The sequence below is a fragment of the Anomalospiza imberbis genome, chromosome 5, assembly GCF_031753505.1.
Source record: "Anomalospiza imberbis isolate Cuckoo-Finch-1a 21T00152 chromosome 5, ASM3175350v1, whole genome shotgun sequence".
Taxonomy (NCBI): domain Eukaryota; kingdom Metazoa; phylum Chordata; class Aves; order Passeriformes; family Viduidae; genus Anomalospiza; species Anomalospiza imberbis.
The window spans coordinates 37,007,967-37,026,181 of record NC_089685.1 but is presented as its reverse complement, the minus strand read 5'-3'; the positions used below and the strand labels follow the sequence as shown (position 1 = coordinate 37,026,181).

General features: G+C 36.5%; 1 protein-coding gene across 1 annotated transcript in view; it reads right to left on the bottom strand.

Moving 5' to 3' along the window:
• ZDHHC17 (zinc finger DHHC-type palmitoyltransferase 17) overlaps nt 1-18,215 on the bottom strand; it is a 64,911-nt gene that overhangs the window by 38,822 nt on the left and 7,874 nt on the right. The window contains exons 2-3 of the mRNA XM_068190263.1: nt 9,376-9,479; nt 697-819 (exon numbers count right to left, since the gene is read on the bottom strand). Of these exons, the coding sequence (XP_068046364.1) occupies nt 697-819; nt 9,376-9,479 (227 nt within the window). The remainder of the gene's footprint in view (nt 1-696; nt 820-9,375; nt 9,480-18,215) is intronic.

The following is an 18,215-nucleotide window of genomic DNA, read 5'->3' as shown; positions in this document are numbered from 1 at the left end:
TACACTGAATCTCAAGTCTCAAAATAGATGGGATGAAGAAATACTAAAAATAAGAGAAGTCTAATTCCAAGCCTGTACTCCTGACAGACAAACTGCTAAGCTACTTCACTGGAAAGAACTTACATGGTCAACACCCACTAAGCAAGACACTGAGATCTAGTATCACAAGAGTAGACAACTTTATCTCTGTAGTACCAAGTTAATAGCCAACATATTTAATGAAATCATCCACTACATATAATGGGGAAATTGAGAACACTTCAGGAAAGATGTGATAGGCTTGAACAAAAAGAAAAAAAACACTAAATAGTTTAATTCTGAGGGAATAAAATTAACTAGTGTCTTGCAAAAAGAGAGAGAGCACACAATAAGGTGAGTGCTACCAAAAAAAAAAAAAAAAAAAAATCAAGATCCTCTAAAGACAGAAGAATCTAAAGTGCAAAACTGCATCAAGAGAAGGGAATTTTAAATGCAGTTAGACACATCAGTAGTTACATGCACTCTAGTAAACAGTGGGAAGAAAATGCAATGCTGTTTGTCACAGTGGTAGAGATGCATTAATGGACAAGAGCTTTGCCATACTGTCAAGGAAAAAAGGATAAACTAGACACATTAAACTTAAAGACATTCAATTGTCTTAAAACCAGAACATAATTAATTTTAAACTTAAAGTGTAACTTAAAGTGCCATACATACTTCACCAGATCTATCCTGTTGTTGATTGCAGCCCAGTGGAGAAGTGTTACATTTTCCTTGTCTGGTTGTCGAACATCATAACCAGCTTCCACCAACTCCCTACATCGTTCATATATTCCATACCTTGAAGAATAAAATAAGATTTGTCAAAATGCTTACCTTAGATTAAAAGGCATTCAGCAAACACCATACTTTCGGTCACAATACAAAATCTTCAACATAAGAGAAATGAAGAAGAAATTTAACTTTCATTTTCTATATGATTACAAATGTCTTGCAACAAGCAGCTTCCACTGGCAAAAATTACATTAGTCAAGTCAAGGTATTACACAAAACTTTTGTCTACAGAAAACTGTACTGCAGAGTAAGGCAATATCTACCAGTAGTATACTAAATTTAAGTAACTGTTCGCTTCCCAGGGACTCCACTACATTTGCTTCTCCCACATTGGTTCTCCTTCCTTTCCAGTTCCTGGAGAGCAAATAAAACTTAGTCAGCTGATTTGACAGTATCTTCCTAAAATTCAGAAGATAAGATCATCAAGCCGATTACAAACACAAGCAGCTCAAGTACTTCCCATTTTTCTTCTCAAGACAACAAATAGCAATCTTTCTGATACAAGTTAGTATAATTTTCTTTTTTAGGGCACTTTGAAATTCCGTACATTAATACAAAATTTATTCTTCTATTAAAGAGAACATATGTCATGTACTGCCTTTTGAAAAAAAAATTCTGCACATATCTGAAAGTTGAAACAAATCAGGAAGCATAAACATCACTTAGGCATTCAATGTAGGAGTAACTCCAACATTAAATAATTTTTGCCTTGATGATTACACTATTTTACCACCTATTTTTAGTGTCAAAAATGTAATGCAGAAAAGCAAGTAAAGATTACATTTCAAAAATCTGTACATCCCATAGAGACTGCTCATGTCTCAATGAGGAGAACGTGGGAATGCCTTGAAATCAAGGTCAATCTCTTTTGATATCTGACTTTTGCTATAACAGAATTTTAACAGCCTCTCAAAGTTGGGACTTAAGTTTTTCATATGCTGCTTCTATGTTCTACTTTCTGCAGAAGAGACAGCCTTAGAAAAGGCTCTTCTGCTCCACTTGATCAGCTTGCATAACTGATGCAGAGACCTTCTTCCTAGGGTAGTTACCATGCTTACTTTTTCTTTCATGTATTTGAATGGAACCTCAATCTGGACGGTGCTCCCATAATGAATGATCAAATTGCTCAAGCCAACAAAACTCAGGAACGTTTTATAAGCCTATCACAGATTTGAAACACAGAAATTAGCTGGACACTACTAAAAAAGTACTAGCTGTAACAGCCCAATTAGATTGTGTTTTCAATTTCTGAGGAAATCTGCATGAGAAACTATGAAAAATGCTGGAAATTGCTGTCATACTTATTATCTTTTCAAACATTACAAGAGATCAGAACTAAAACTATTGCACGCAGTATATACCAGCTGGCAACACACTGATAAAATGTGGTCCTCCAGACTAAGTCAAAAAGCAGCAGCCATGAACAATTTTGACAACAAAGCTTTTTTTTAATACACTGAGGCAGGTGGAAAGATGATGTCTGGATTACAATGACTTAAAAATATGCAACCAGCTAGACAAGATACACATACTCAGACAAACACAACTGCTAGGAAAACTGGTAAGGTTCTAAATCAATCCAGCCTTGAAGCACACCATCTACCAAATTCTAGTTTAGATCAGGAGCATGGTCAGATGAGGGCCTGTACAAATGGCTTAACACATACATACCATTCCTGACTTCTTACCTCAGCTGGAAGGGCCACTGAAATAGGTTAGGACTACAAAAAGCAGGTCAGGCAAGAACAAGGGGTCAGGAGAAAGGAGAGATGGGGGAAAGAAGGACTTCCGAAACCAGGACAGCAAATTCTGATCCTCCTACAGTACAGTATCACACTGCCATATTACAGTGTCTGAAGGCAGCCTGGAAAGTGATTCATACAGAATGGCAATGCAAACCATTTGTTGACAAGCTGTTCTACCCCAGTCAGCTGTTATGACACTCCTTCCTGCTGGAGATAGCCTGCTGCCTTCACTTAAACTAAAACTGAAACCTTTATGTAAGAAATAATTCACCTAAGCCCTGTTATCAGTTTTAACAGTCACCAGCTTAAAAAAAATGTATTGCCTAAGGCTGAGTTTAGCTGGCTCTCATCCTGCTTAAGTAAGCAATATAAAACAACAAGTAGGGATTTTTTTAATAAAATTTTCTAAATTATCGGAAAGATACAAAGAACACAAGGATACAATAAATTTAACTTCCTATAAAATGCAAGAGGCAATCATCTAAAGTTTTCATGCAAAGGATTTGAATTTTCCCAACACATATTTATTTTGGGTGGGATTAAGTTACTCTTCTTCAGACTGGTTCCTATGAGGCTATGTTTACTATTTGTGAGCAAAACAGTGTTGATTAACACACCAATATTTAAGCTATTGCTGAGCAGAGAGACCTTTGCTGTTCCTCATGCTGCTTTGCCAGTGAGCAGGCTGGGGGTGCACAAGAAGTTGGATAGGGACACAGCAGGAAAAGATGATGTCAATTGATCGAAGAGATACCCAGTGTGCTCAGCTGAGGGACAAAGGAGGGACATCTGGAGTGAAGGTGCTCACCCTCTGAAGTAACCGTTACATGGATATGGCTGAACACTCACCTGCCCATGGGAAGCAGCAAATTAATTCCTTTTTATTTGCTTTGCTTGGTGTGCAGCTTTTATTTTATGTATTAAACTTTATCTTTACCCTTTTGGTCAACTTCTCCATCCCAGCAGAGGGAAGCAAGAAAGCAGCTGTGCAAGGCTCAGCTGCACAGCAGTTAACCACTACATCACTATTGACCAGCTATGGCAAACTGCACATATGCTTTAAGATGAGAGTCCTATCAAGTTGACTACAGAACACAACATGAACCTCCTTGAAAGTAACCTTTGATTGATACCCAAGTTTTTTTTAAGCCGTGCTGCCAAGATGGGAATAACCAAGACAGGAATAACCAAGAAGCCCCCTGACAGTCTTAGGGGAAGGGGGAAGAGGGGTGATTATTCTTTGGGGGTTTTTGTGGGGAGGAGGTTGGAGAGGTTATTTGTCAGGTTATTTAATAAAAAGCAAAACTCCAGTCTTAGAAAAAATCAGATGCTTCTTTCTGAAGGACATGGCTTAAGATGTATGAAAACCAAGGAAAGCTGTCACAAGTGACCCTGCAGCCTGTTGATGCAGAATGCTGTTGCCAGTTCCCATAGAATGCTCCAATTATGCTCCACTGATGTCTACAAGTACCTCCTTCTAGAATTCACCTGTACACTGTGGTGAGGCCCTGGGCAAAGACTGCTGGCATGGCTTCAGATACAAGAAGGAATGGTAGGAATGGATTCATTCTTTTGGGCTTAGCATCACAGATTTCCCATTCTTCCCACTAGAAGGCAATCTACAAGTCACAGTACATGGTACTACTTTGCCACAAAACAGAATGTGAAATTCTGCAATACACCAGAACGGCCTTTACAGGAAAATAAAGCTCTTTCCAAAACTGACACTGAGAATGAGGTATACAGAATTTTTTTAGTTTAAGTCACCCTCAGTTTGTCCATTTCTAGATATTTACATTTAGTATTTTGAACACAATCTTAGCCATTTACTAAAGATGCAGCACACAAAGTATAATTTTATGACTCTTCAATTTATTGTCAAAAGAGGACTTAAGGATCGTGACAGACAAAATCTGCCTGGAAAAAACATTAATAATTTGCAACAATTTGCTCCTCTTCCTGGAAACAGCAGGCTCTCTACAATTAAATAAAACACTGAATCTGCTGCAGTTATGGTTTCTTCACATCCCCCCCCCAGAAGTGCAGCATTCTTTTCTCACACACAACCTAGAGTCTTGTTCCATCAATTTGCTGCAGCTGACTTCACCTTGCCTTCTCCAAAGGCTCATGATGCACTGTTAGGTTAGAAAATTACAAAGTCACCTATTTCAGACACTCAGCATAATCACGCTTGTATTGCTGTTATAAAGGGCTCTATGCCCTTCAAGGGTAATGGAGAGTAAGACTGAAATCTTCACAGGAGACTGATATATTAATCTAACAAATATTCAGCATCTGAGTGAATTCTAAAGGGTGATGCTGTAAACATCAATATGGAGCATAATTAAAGCATATTATTTGAGTTTGTGTTGTTCTGAAATAAATGGGATTATTCCAGGACAAAAATACCATTGTGCAAGCTCATTTTGCTACCACAGTCTCTAAGCCGTTTCAGTAATTAACATATAACATTTTGTTTGTCATTGCAGGTTCCAGATATTCAGACCTTAATACCTTGAAAAACAGTACCCTACTGCCTTCTGCATTTTAAATATGTAATCCATATTCTATTCTTTTGTCTACAAATACATAGACTCTTGAAAATAGACACTGCCAGCTTTGCAGCACAATTAACATTAGATTTGGCCACAATAATAGGAAGGAATCTCTCTACAGTGAGCACATCACCATGCCAACAAAGAGTAGGTAAACCAGGAGCTCACTCCCTCATCTTGCTATCATTGTAACTCAAATCATAGCTGTTTGAACTGGAAACTGCAATTAACAGAAAAACGATCTTTTTTCCTCTTTGGAAATCTCATTCCCATGAATAATGGTGGTAAATACTAACAAAGCCTTTAACACATTCTCAAGGTTTTTGTGTTAGCAGTAAGACAGTTTTGTTTTCAACAGAAAAGGTTTAACTCAAGAGCTACTTAATAGACCATTAACAGTAGTGTTGAAAGACAAAAGAAATTCAGCTCTTAAATACTGTTCCAAAGCCCTAAACAGTCTAGACAGTTGTGGCTGTATTACTAATGTGGTTAAAAAAGTCCCACCCTTACACAGGAGAGTCAGGTATATATTTCACTTTCAGCAATATGATCAACCCCATGGGCACAAATAACCAGGAATAACGGATATGTACCTGTGTCACAGTCTGACCACTCCTGTGACAAGCTGAAAAGAGCCAGGAGTTCCTTTGGCCAACTCTTACCAATTTTAATTATTCCGTATATACCTTTTTTAAAATCAGTTACCCTATGACTGATGAGAAATAGTAATGAAAAAAGTATGTATCTAACCATTTTTTCCTCAGCAAGATTCAACATAATTCATATTTTATGCTGCACTATTTCGCGATGCATACAACTTCATTTTGAATGGTTCCATTGAATAAAACTTAACAGAAAAGTTCATCTTGTGATAATGAAATCATAACATTTGAGCACAAGGAATCAATCTTCCAGATGTCACAAAAGCACTTATTAATACCATTAATGTTTAATACCCATCTTCATAATGGTCATTTAACTTACTTTCAACAAAGCTGGAATTTGATAGAACTCCCTACAAGCCGAAAGTGTCTATTCACTCTCAAGAGAAGAACACAATGTGAGGATTAATGTCTCTCAGATTTTGTTCTCCTAGTGACAGCCCATCACATGCTTCTCTGCATGAGAACTTTAGCTACTTCTCAGTTTCTCAGCTTAAAAGATTTAAAACAAAACAAAGGCAGCAACTCTGTCAAGTTAACACAGGACCTTTCCCAAGACATCATATTGAAGGTTATGACTGCTGCCTTGGATGACAGAGGGCTCCTGCTGCCAGAACATAGAAATAAATGTACCCAACATCATATCACCATTAAATTTCACTTTTAAATCACTTGTGACAGTTTTCTTTTTTTTTTTTTTTTTTTTTTTTAAAGATTCCATTTCCTCCCTGGAGCTCCAGTGAAAACTCTGGACTATAACAATGGAACAAAACCAAAGGCAAGCACGGATAATTTTTTTACTATTCCTCTGAAAATAGTTTTTCAAATACAGATGAGTGGCCTGCTTCTGCTTTCAGAAACACAGTGGAGACCTTCTATGAACCAAACAACTTTGCTATAACCAAATACAAGATGGCAAAAAATCACACACACATTGTAACATCTGCAACATGAAAGGCCTAGACAGTACAACTTTTAAAGCTATCTAGATGCTCTTGGACATGTTTACAACAAAGTCAGTGGAAAGTGTTCTTTGTATGAACAGGTACTAAAACTAAACACTACGATTTTTACTCCAGCAAAAGTTTCTGCAAAATAAAAAACAGACTTACTGTTTTTGATATAAAATATGCCTAGGGCCCCAGGTCTTTGTGAGAACTTATGAGAAGCATAATAGATAAAAAAATACAAATACCAATAAATTCTTTTAACATATGAAGCAACATACAAATACTTATGGAAGACTGTGAGGAGTTTGCAAGCTCTTGTTTTTACTTGCTGAGAAGCAAAATTGAGCACAGTATTTTACTAACTTTGTTTTATTTCTGTGTAATTTAGTGTCAATAAAAACATGTCAAAATAGAATTCTGAACTCAAACAGCATATATGAAATATAAATGAGTTTTACATGCTTTCATCCCATTTTTCTCACCATGATCTTTAAGATTTAAGGAACAATGCTCTCAATTTTCATGTATGTTGGAACAATAACATAACTGATTATTTTTTTCCAGGACAAAACTGGACTTGGGGGAAAAACCCATCCAAACCAAGAGACTGAAAATAATTCTTATTATATTTTGCTACATCTTGTTTGAACTTACTGACCTGCTTGGGAGAAGAGTTCTAGGGATAAGAGTGCTTGGGATAAGCAGCCCCTTAAAAAAAAAATGTTGCGGCATCTTTCTTACATTAGCACTGAACTAAAAAGTAAAGAAAAAAATCAGCAGATACTTTCATCTCAGTGAATATTAGTAATTGAGGACAAAGGGTAGACAAATAAGATCACCTGTTTTTCTACATGGATGTGATAGGTTATGTTTCTGTAAATGCAAATAGCTACATCATTTTAGTAGAAAAAGTATGTCTTTTCAAGAACACTGAATTAATATAGCAGCAGCATTATTTATTTTACTCTAAGTCTTATGATATTTGGTGGGTTTATTTTCTACCTGAAATTTCAGAGGTATTTCCCTTTATGACAGACGTCTTTTATAACATGGCCCTCAGAACCTAGTAAATGCTTAAATAAAGGTGTACCTGAGAGGACACAGCCTCAAGCTGCACCAGGGGAAGTTTAGGCTACATATTAGAAAAAAATTCTTCACAGAAAGAGTGCTTCAGCATTGGAATAGGCTGCACAGGGAGGTGGTTGAGTCAACTGGAACTGTTTAAAAAAGACTTGATGAGGCACTCAGTGCCATGGTTTAGATGGTAAGGTAATGTTAGGTCACAGGTTGGACTTGATGATTTCAAAGGTCTTTTCCAACCTAGTTTATTCTGTGATTCTGTGAATTCTCCTTCTAGTCAGGGAAGTGCTGCCTGGATACCACAACTTGATCATGTTGACAGTCCCCCTTCCCTGCAATAATAACCATTAGGGCTACAATAGGAAACTGCAGTCCTTGTGTTGAGATGTCAACTCAGAGCTGTTGGTTCTTATATGAGGAGACCAGAAAAGAAGTGTAACAACTCAGCTGAAAGCACAGATCAGCCTGAATCTGAGGGTTAAGAGGGACAAAGATATTTTGGGTTTTCAAACATGCAATGAGCATAAAAGAATAGAAATAGGTAACTTGTAAAACCACTTCTGCTGTCAAACATGCTTCCATACTTCTATAAGAAGCAGCTAGTTTGATATTGTGCCAATATTTTAATTTCTAAAAATACCCTAATGTGAATTATAGGTTGCAGTGCTATTATTAAGTATTTAGAGCAACAATAGGAGAGTCAGGCATCTGTTTCAGGAAGCTAAACTCCTTACAACTCAAAAAAAAGTGAAAGAAAGTACATATTTCCTATGCCTAAACTGGGCCTGTGTCACATGCAGAGCTGCAAAGCTGCTTTCAGTTCAGACAGGGTTTTGTTTTAGAAAAAAGATGCAAGAAAATCTTCTCTTAAGAAGAAAAAGGCAAATACCTCTGCAAGATACATAATGGTTTAAGCATTCAAATTAACAATACAATAATAAAAATCTTACAGAACTACCTCAGCTCACTGAAGAAAAGGGATGGTGGTGATGGTTTCTGAATGGCAAACAGTATCAAACTAAAAATAGTCTTGCAATAACTTTCTGGAAAGTCTTGTAAATTAGTGTCTGCTAAAGGACTGTGGAACAAACAAATCTGTATAATACATCTGCATAAAGAGAGCAATTAAACCTGCACTCTGTTTACTCCTACAGTACTCCTTCAGTACTAAACTCAGTTTCATAGTAGAACTGAGACTGCAGAATCAGAGATAATAGAAGTTAGAGACACAGTCTTTCTAACCTATAAATTGATCAAACCCTTATGTTTGCATATGAATGTTGTCTGCTTACTTATCACCTATGGAAAATAAACATCAGTACCATTCTCCCTTCCAACAATCCGTCCAGCAACCACCTATATTTACAACTTACCACAAGTCCTCCCATATTTTTTATGCAATGACCACAAATTTGTCATAAGAGTAATTTTGTAGAGCTTACTTCTGAAATCTTCCACTACTGGATTGAAAAGTACCTTTTATCATCTACTTTACACAAATAAAACAACCTGTTTTACTATTTCTAGCTGATACAGACACAGACAAATCTAACATTCAAAGACAACTTACTGTGTGGCTTTCACAATGTCCCAAGTGCTGTAATCATCAATGTGGCTTTTCCGTCCAAGAGATTCACTGTATCCATGGTTGTAATGGCTTTGAGGTTTTATTTCCTAAAAAAGACAAACTTGTTTTTAGAACACCCAAATCAGCAAGTTTCGGAGAAAAAAAAAAAAGTTAATTTTATAAGCAAAACTAAAACCAGTACACAAGTCAATGTACTATAAAGCCACCTAAATATAAGAGTGGTACATTTCTACATTTTGGAAAGCAGGCCACCATATTCCCCAGTATACTTTTCCAATACTTTACAGAAAACACAACTCACAGTCACAGGATTCTGCCAAATCCTACACTTTTTTCCTACCTGTATTTTTACAGAAAGCAAGAAAGCAAACTAAGAATAAATTTCTTTAGCTAGTATTTGGTTTGGGTTTTTATTTTTTTGGTTTGCTTTACTTTGCTTTTATAAAGGCAACATAACACATGTAGAAAAGCTATTTGCCACAAACTGACGAAGTCTCACTCTGTTACCACAAATAAATGTTGCATTTCAAACAGCAGAGATTATCTGTGGATGTTTAAGCTGTGGGTCTCAAAAGTAAATGGCACAACCATGACGTGTTCTTTGGCAGATACAGCTCTCTGACTTAATTCTGTTGATGAAGGGCAACACTTCCAGGTTCAGTGCTTCCTATGGTGGAATCTATATTCAAACACTATTAACATATAACTGGGACAGAAACGTACGGTTTTTCTTTAGACACATGAAAGCTCAGCAAACTGAAATTGAACAATTAATTTTATACATCTTCTGGACAATTTTCTATGTGTTGCAGATGCTATAGCTGACTGCCTCTGTGCATCAGCCATTCAATTCAGCATAGCTACATAATAAAGGAGCAAGTCCTCTACAAATTCTAAAAATGTATTTCAGTTGATTTCATTAAAATGTATTGTTTACTTTCAGTTTTCCGCAACATATACTTCCACTAGAATAATTTTTATCTTTCTACCTGAAAAAAACTTTTAAACACCTTATAAAAGGTGTTTAATTAAAACAGTTCCAACTTCTCCTTTCACTGAAATGAGCGATCAACTTGTTCATTATTATACCCTACAGATTTAATTTTCTTTTTTTTTTAATAAAGATAATTGAGTCAGGACAATGATCATGTAGTGCACCTAACCTTAACAAGGATTCATAGTCACAAATCTCCACTACTACCTCTCCCTAAAGGTGCATGCTGCCCTGTTAGCTCAACTGACTAAGAGATGTATTACAGCTAGGGAGAGTTCCAATTGCCAGCAGGAACAGGCCTTCCTATCTCTCATGTTCTCTCAGCAGTAATTTCTGCAAAAGGAGATGTTGGGCACTGTTGTAGATGTCGGTGAACCCAATGGGAAGAATGATGATGTCCGACTTAGTTCAGAAGGCTGAATGATTTCTTTATTATAATTATGCTATAATACATTAATATACTATATAAAAGAGGATACTAAAAACTACATGCTACTCTCTCTAACTATCATATCTAACTCACTCACAACTCATGACCCTGTTCTCCAGAGTCCAGACACGGGTGGATCTGATTGGCCATCAGGCCCAAACAATCCACCGTGATCCAACCAAGCGATCACTCTAGGTAAACAATTCTCCAAACACATTCCACAAGAGAAAAACAAGGAGCAGAAATAGAAATTGTTTTCTCTTTCACTTCTCTCTGTGCACCTCTATGAAAAATTCTGAGAGAGAGGGCACAATGAGAAATAACTTTGTACTGTGTCCAGTTGTGGCTAGTGAGCCAAAGTGTGTCTTGCTTCCTGGGCATTAACCAGCGCTCCACTGAACGGACAGGAGTTTAAGTGAACTGCCCTCTAACCCTCAGATGTTACTCATCTTGGTCACTACTTTAAAATAACTAGTTTTACTCTAAAATTATTACATACATAATCTCATTTAAAGAGGCTAGAAAAATATAAGTCTGGAATCCACATTTTAAGTATTTCTAGATTCCAACATGCTGAAGTACCACTTAGGCAGAAGTCTAAAAACTCTAGATATCAGTTTTAACTTCAGAGTAAACTATTAAGAAATTAGTCTAGTTGCAAATCTGAAAACTCTCAATATTTATTTAAAAACTGAGTAACTGCAGTTAAGCATGTTTGTATTCATTACATATAATATACCTATTCCAGACAGGAAAAAAACAAATCCAACTAAGAATTTCTAATGCATTAAGTACATTTTATTGCACTAAATTAATACAGTAATTTATAGAGTTAGAAAAATTATGAAAATTTATACACTAAAACAACTTTCAAGAATTTGAAGCATTTAGAGCTTTAAAACTAGAACACAACACTGATGACTAGTGTAGCAAGTCTTCATTTTCAGAACAGACTTATTCTTATGTATGACTTTTCTTCAAAAAAACAAATTTTTCCATTTCACACAGTACCTAGGTCTTCAGCAGATTATATATTTTTTTGATCACTATGTTATTTTGCAGCCTTTTTATTTCCTAGCCTGAAAAATTACCTAGATGAACCAAATAAGCATTGCCAGCTCAGCAGGAAGGTTGCTTTGTTGCCATTTCTACAGGAGAGACAACCTAAAAATGTAACAGGGCATCTGCTGTCATCCAAATCCTATGTTACAACCAATCCTCTTACAATTCAGAAACATAGCTTTGCTTTGTATCTGAAAAAGGCAACAGCTTAACCAAACCTCTTTTTTCCCCAGCTACTAGATAAGCCGGAGATAGATAATTCAGTGACAGAGTCGAGTTCATATTTTATGTTTAGGAATAATTGAAACAATTCCTAAAATCCCCAAAGTTTTATGAACATCACAGCCTCCAAAATCATACCACAGAGTATTCTATACCACAGTGTAAACTGTGGTAAAAAAGGATGACTTTAGATGTGCTTGAGAAGAATATGGAGATGCTGACCACTTTGGAAGTAAATCTTTAACGCTGAATTACAGCAAGCATATAAAATCCGAATTCTCAGCCAATACAGTCAATTTTCTGCAGCCTGGACACAGATTCCCAATCTTAGATTCAAAATTTATTACTCATTATTATCTATGCACCTTGACAGTTGCATGTGGGTCACAGTAGCATGCTGGCTACTTCAAGTGCCATTCTATGGGGTAACTCTTACCTGGCATTATGAGTGCCTAGTTTATGACTGTAACCTGCAGAGAAACCTCTGGTTCCTAAGTCAAAAAGCTATCAGGAGAAAAGAAAAGCTCATTTTGTGAATCACAGTAATACTTGATACACCTGGTGATAGGTGATTTGGACCAAGACAATGCAAATAATGCTGTTACACACTACGCTTGGCTGACAAAGCAAAAATGAAAGAAGCAAGGTAGCAGCTAGGAAGTGAAAATAATTGTTTCAGGGTTCTGGAATTTCTGTGCACCGGAATATAAATGCAGAACTGTAGTTTTCCCTAATTATTCTAGAAAGAACGATTTAGAAAGAAATAACCAAAGAGTAAGAGAATGCAACATAGGCAGCCTGAAAGTAGGAGACCTTTAGAAGACCTGCAATGAGTGAATGCAAACCAGCTATCTGCTTAAGGGGCCACATGTCCCATTTCTAAATGTTCAGCACAGCAATTTAAAAGACTGCCATTTAAAAACCTGTCGATATTAAACACAATCTCTTTTTGTATGCATTGCTACCATAGACAATGGTTTCAGCAGATACTGCTGTAACACAGACAGGCACCTCTCTAACTGGACAGCAGGCTGCCTGAACAAAGCTCCCTGTGCCCAGGCATCACACAGCCTGCTCAGCCCCAGCAGGACCAACTGCAGTGGTGCTACAATGGGGGGAATTAGCCCAGTGTGATTCATTTTGCATTGGCAGCTAAACTAGAAAGAAATCACACCTAAGACATTTACACAGTATTGCTTTTCAGAGTTAACAAAAAATAGTAACACACAAAAGAGAGATTACTTCCTCCAACTTGCTGGACAGAAGAGAAAGTTCAACTTTTAAATTCTACAATTATCTAGATCACCTGCCTCCTACTATTAGAGGAACTGAATAAGCATTAAAAAGTGAAAAATTATGAGTACAGGCTTTTAAGTTCCCACTTAAAAGAATGAACCTCCCCTAAATTCATACACCCTCACACAAATTTTAGGAATATACTTTAAATTCTTGAAACTACTATGAATTTTTTAAACATATGATATGACAGACTGATTATAAAGTAGCAACATAACATTTTGAGCCTAGAGTATAAGCTGTATTCACAAATGGCTTCAACAACATTTCCCAAGTGTTAAAATATTTTCCCTTTTTTGATGAAAATATTTATTCCAGGAAAATTTAATTTTTCAATCACGATCTGCTGTTAAAAAACCTCAATAGCCAATTAAAAGATGGAAAGCTAATTGAAACCCAAGCGCATTTGTTTTTTGCTATTTTGATCTTTAGTGATAATTTCTCTTCCCCAGCTGAGTCAGGAAAACCAGTAAGAAGGTAGCAGAGCAGAGGCCTGATGTCACTGATTTAAAATAGGCAAGTTGCAAACACTGGATTTCTGGTTGTTCCATCCTGTTTCAAGGAGCCATTTTCAAGCAGGACCTTTGCTAAAAGAGAAAGGTCTGCTGCCCACTCTTTGCCCTTGGTTCCATGCTCCTGCTGCCTAACTCAAGCCAGCTTTGGTACTTGGAGCTGTAATCACACCACGCCCACTCCTCTCATGACAGGAAAGGGGCAGGGGGGATCAACAAGAAACAGAAAAAACTCAATCTTTTAGTAGGACAGAGAGGTGAATCTGTTTGTCCTGTGAAAACACAGGCTCCAGAGCCACTGACAGAGGGAAAGCAACCCAAGAGAAGGTAGCAGGAACATTTCTGCACTTGCTAATTGTTTATTTGATTAAGTAATCATGGACAACTCACTTCAACTTTTAAATAACCAAGAAGTTGGGCTGAGAGGTTGAAAAAATTATTTTGCTTAGAAATTGCTAGAGTTGGCTGGTATGAAAGATTGCAAGAAAGACAAATTTTGCTCATCTTTAAGAATTATATTTGGTTCCCCCATTCCTACCGAGGATCACTTCTAGATGAGCTTCCCACTTCAGTGGGATATCCTTTGACAAGGCCCTAATAACTCATGTGCATCTGTTACAATTTTGTCATTATTCATTAGTCACCAAATGTGCAGACTGCCTGCACAGATGCACAAGTAATGCAATGTAGGAAAAAAAAAAACTCAAAAGAGAATAATGCTTTAAAAACAACAACAAAAAAACCCCATGTTTTAGTAAAAAAAGAAAACACAGAAAAAAAGCAAACCTCCTCTGGAAAAGAGGACCAGTTAAGATGGGGAAAAGAACGCAAAATATTAACTCCAAAGGAAAAAGTATAAAAAGTATGAAGCGCAAGGGAGAGGAGAGGTGAAAAGTGTTTATTCTTGGAAGCTCTGCTAATATCAGCATTCCCAATCAGTCCTCCTCATAACCAAATGCATAAGTAAAGTTATGCTCATTTCTCCTCAATAGTCCAAGTTTTTAATAGTTTCCAATAAAAAAGCCTAAATGAAACAAGCTTAAGAAGGATTTTGAGAACAGTACTTACAGAAAAATATAAGAAGTTATGCATGAAGGAATAAGATGACCAAGACTGAATTATTCAGAGATAGCAATTTCATGATTCACAATTATACATAGCAAGAGGATATGTATAGGTCAATATGCCTGCTTGGACAAAAGGAAGGGAGGAAAGAACGGCTGCTTACAGCTGCCACACATGGCTCTGGGAGGCACTAACAGATGGCTAGGACTGCTTTTCCTTTAACATTATGCAATGTTGCTGCAAGAAAGCTATACCATGATCAAAATCAAACACTCAAATTCTGAATTGTGAACAAGATCATTGAGACTTAAAGAGAAAATACTAACAGGTTTCAAAATAAAAACTTAAAAATAGAAGTATTAGCTTCCATAAAATATTGCATACTATTGCATTTTTCTTAATAGAAACAAAATAATTTCTTCTTTAATTGATGTCTACACTATTATCATATCTGGCTGTAGTCAGAGAATCATTATCAAATTGGAAGTGACTGCAACTGTTTCAGGGAAGCTAAATAATAATCCTCATGTATGTGAATTACATTTAGCAGGGACTACTGGAGGTTAGTATTAAAGAATTCCCTCCCCCATATTTGTGTGTTCAATTTCTCTGTATTTCATTTACTACAATATAGTGCTTTATAGTTTTCTCTCATAGTTTTCCTCCTAGTTTTAAAAAGGTGCAAGAATCTCTACAGACTAATTTCTATATAGTTATTTGCATATTATAAACACCCACATTCATTTATATACACAAAGACTAGTCACTCATGACCTAACATTAATAGAAAAATGCTCCCAAAATAAACAAGCAGATTGATCAACACAGCAACAAAAAAGAGATACTTCTGGTATTTTAGTATTTTTAATGAAATATCCCCTTCCTTCCCCTACCCCTTTAGCTAACTCTGCAACTCAGAGTTGCAGAAACAGAGGCTAAAATTTGTTGGTATTAGAGAGAGCATCACAATTAATTCTTTACAGGCATAAGAGTAGCTTTTTCTTCTCTACTTGGGAGAGAACATTTCTCCCAACATCTACTGCTGCAACAGCTAATCTGTTGACTGTCATCAAGTGAGAAGAGTCTGATTCTTCTCATATTCACACAAACACCTAGCCCAGAACGTTAAGAATTCTCTAAGGCTATGTAGGTTCATAACTTTGAGGCACCAGAGTGTTCAGCAGCTATGAGCTGTTAGATTGTCTGGCCCGGGATGATTCATATACACCTTCAGTTTAGCTATCCCTGCTAGAAAATTTCCACCTAAACCAGACTACATTCTCCATGGGAAAAAAAAAAAAACAACCCAAATAAACACGCCATACCACTTGTTTTATTAACTGATCAAATTATGCATTTTTTTTTAAATGTTCAGTGTTTGGCTTGCAAATATATACCATCAGACTCGCCTAATGTTGATCCTTCACCATTAACATTAGGATTCTCCCTGCCCCTATTATAGCACTGAATTACACAAAATGAATATGACACGATAAAATAAGCTTCCATTCAATGATATTTCTGTTACCGTTTTCCATTACTTTTTACATTTTATTGCATTTTGTGAAGTCTGTTCAGTTTACCTCCTACAATTTTGGTCTAATTGCACAGTTTCCTGACTAAAATAAAAGATTCATTTATGAAAATCCCTAGAGAAGCTAATTATAGGATACATAAACAATGGGAAAAATCCTTGCCTAATACTCAGTCTTTTTTAAATCAATATATAGTTTAAGTAGACAATGCTTTGTTTAAAAAGTGGTGAAATAGATTGAGAAAAGCCGCACCTCAAACACCATAAAGCAGTCCTTTTGCTGCTACAGATTTCCACCCACATGCAAGTCAGGCATCACACAGAGACCATAATCCTGCATACTCTCCAACACAGATCTAATTTTTTACATAACAAGTTAGAGATGCTCAACTAGAGCCCTTAATCCAACCACTCTATGCAGAGGTCATAGCTCATGATTTAAAGTACAGCGGATAATGATAAGTTTCCTTTCTTCAAAACAAGTACCCACAACCAGTCAACTGTTTTCTAGTAATTTCTTTGAAGATGCTCCTAAATTGAACTATGGTTTTCTATACTTGAGGAAGAGAAATAGGCTTTTCAAGAGGCTTTGTATTTGCTCACACAGCATCAAAAGCACTATTTTAAAAAGTTACATTTATTAGCATTTGTAATGGTTAAAAAAATTAAAAGCTTAAAATGCTATGGTGTAAAAGCTCACTATAAAGCTTTTGTTTAGTCAGCAACTTACACTGACATGTACATTTATCTTTTTGGCTTTCTTTTCAAGGAGTGTTGAATTGTGTTCTCAGCCAAAAAACTCAGGACTTTGGCAAAAATAAAACTATTCTTTTTCCAAGTGATTTACACAGATCTAGATCTCACAATACATAAGCTTACAGAGCCATCAACCTAAAAAAAAAAAAAAATCTCTGAAAGACCTAGCATTAAGAGTCAGTCATGAGATTAATGTAAAACCATTTACATATGTCACTCTCTTAAAGTGCTAAACTTCAAAATTGCACCCAATTATGTGTCTAGATCAACACTGTTACTCAGCTACTTGGAGAAAAAAAACAGTCCTCTTTTTCAAATTCACAGAAAAGGATATTCTTAAAAGTATTTTTCAAAGGTAAAATGTTTTTTCCAATCAATAATTATATCACCAGCAAGAGCACACGATAGAATGAGCAGTCAGCCTAGCTACAGATGCCCTTTTCTCCTTGGCAGATACAGAGAAAAAAGTTAGTACAACTTGTGCTCAATCCTTACAAAAAATTTCAATTCACCATTCCCATCTCAACTTTTTAGCAGCCAATGGAGCAAACTCCCATTCTCACTTATAATAAAAACAGGCTGGTTAACCCACCACAACTAGGAAGTGCATGAAATGTGTTTCTCGTCATGCTAATAGACAATTTTCTGCAGCAAATGAGACAGCTCAGTGAATCCATGGTCTAACACTGCAGAAGGATCCCATTCTCTCCAACTCCTCAATTATCAGACCAGGACTGCCAGCTCACCATCTACCTTCTGTTTCCTTTAGTGCACTTGACCCTTCCAGAAGTAGGCTTAGTGAACTGGCAGAAAGTCATTCACAGTGGTTTTTTTACTGGATGCATTTTCTGGCTCGTCCTGGGACTAGGGAAGCACCACTGGCATATGAGTGCAGCTGGAAGCACCTAAATCACAATCAGCTTAAGACAAGCTAAAAGTGATCTGCAATCA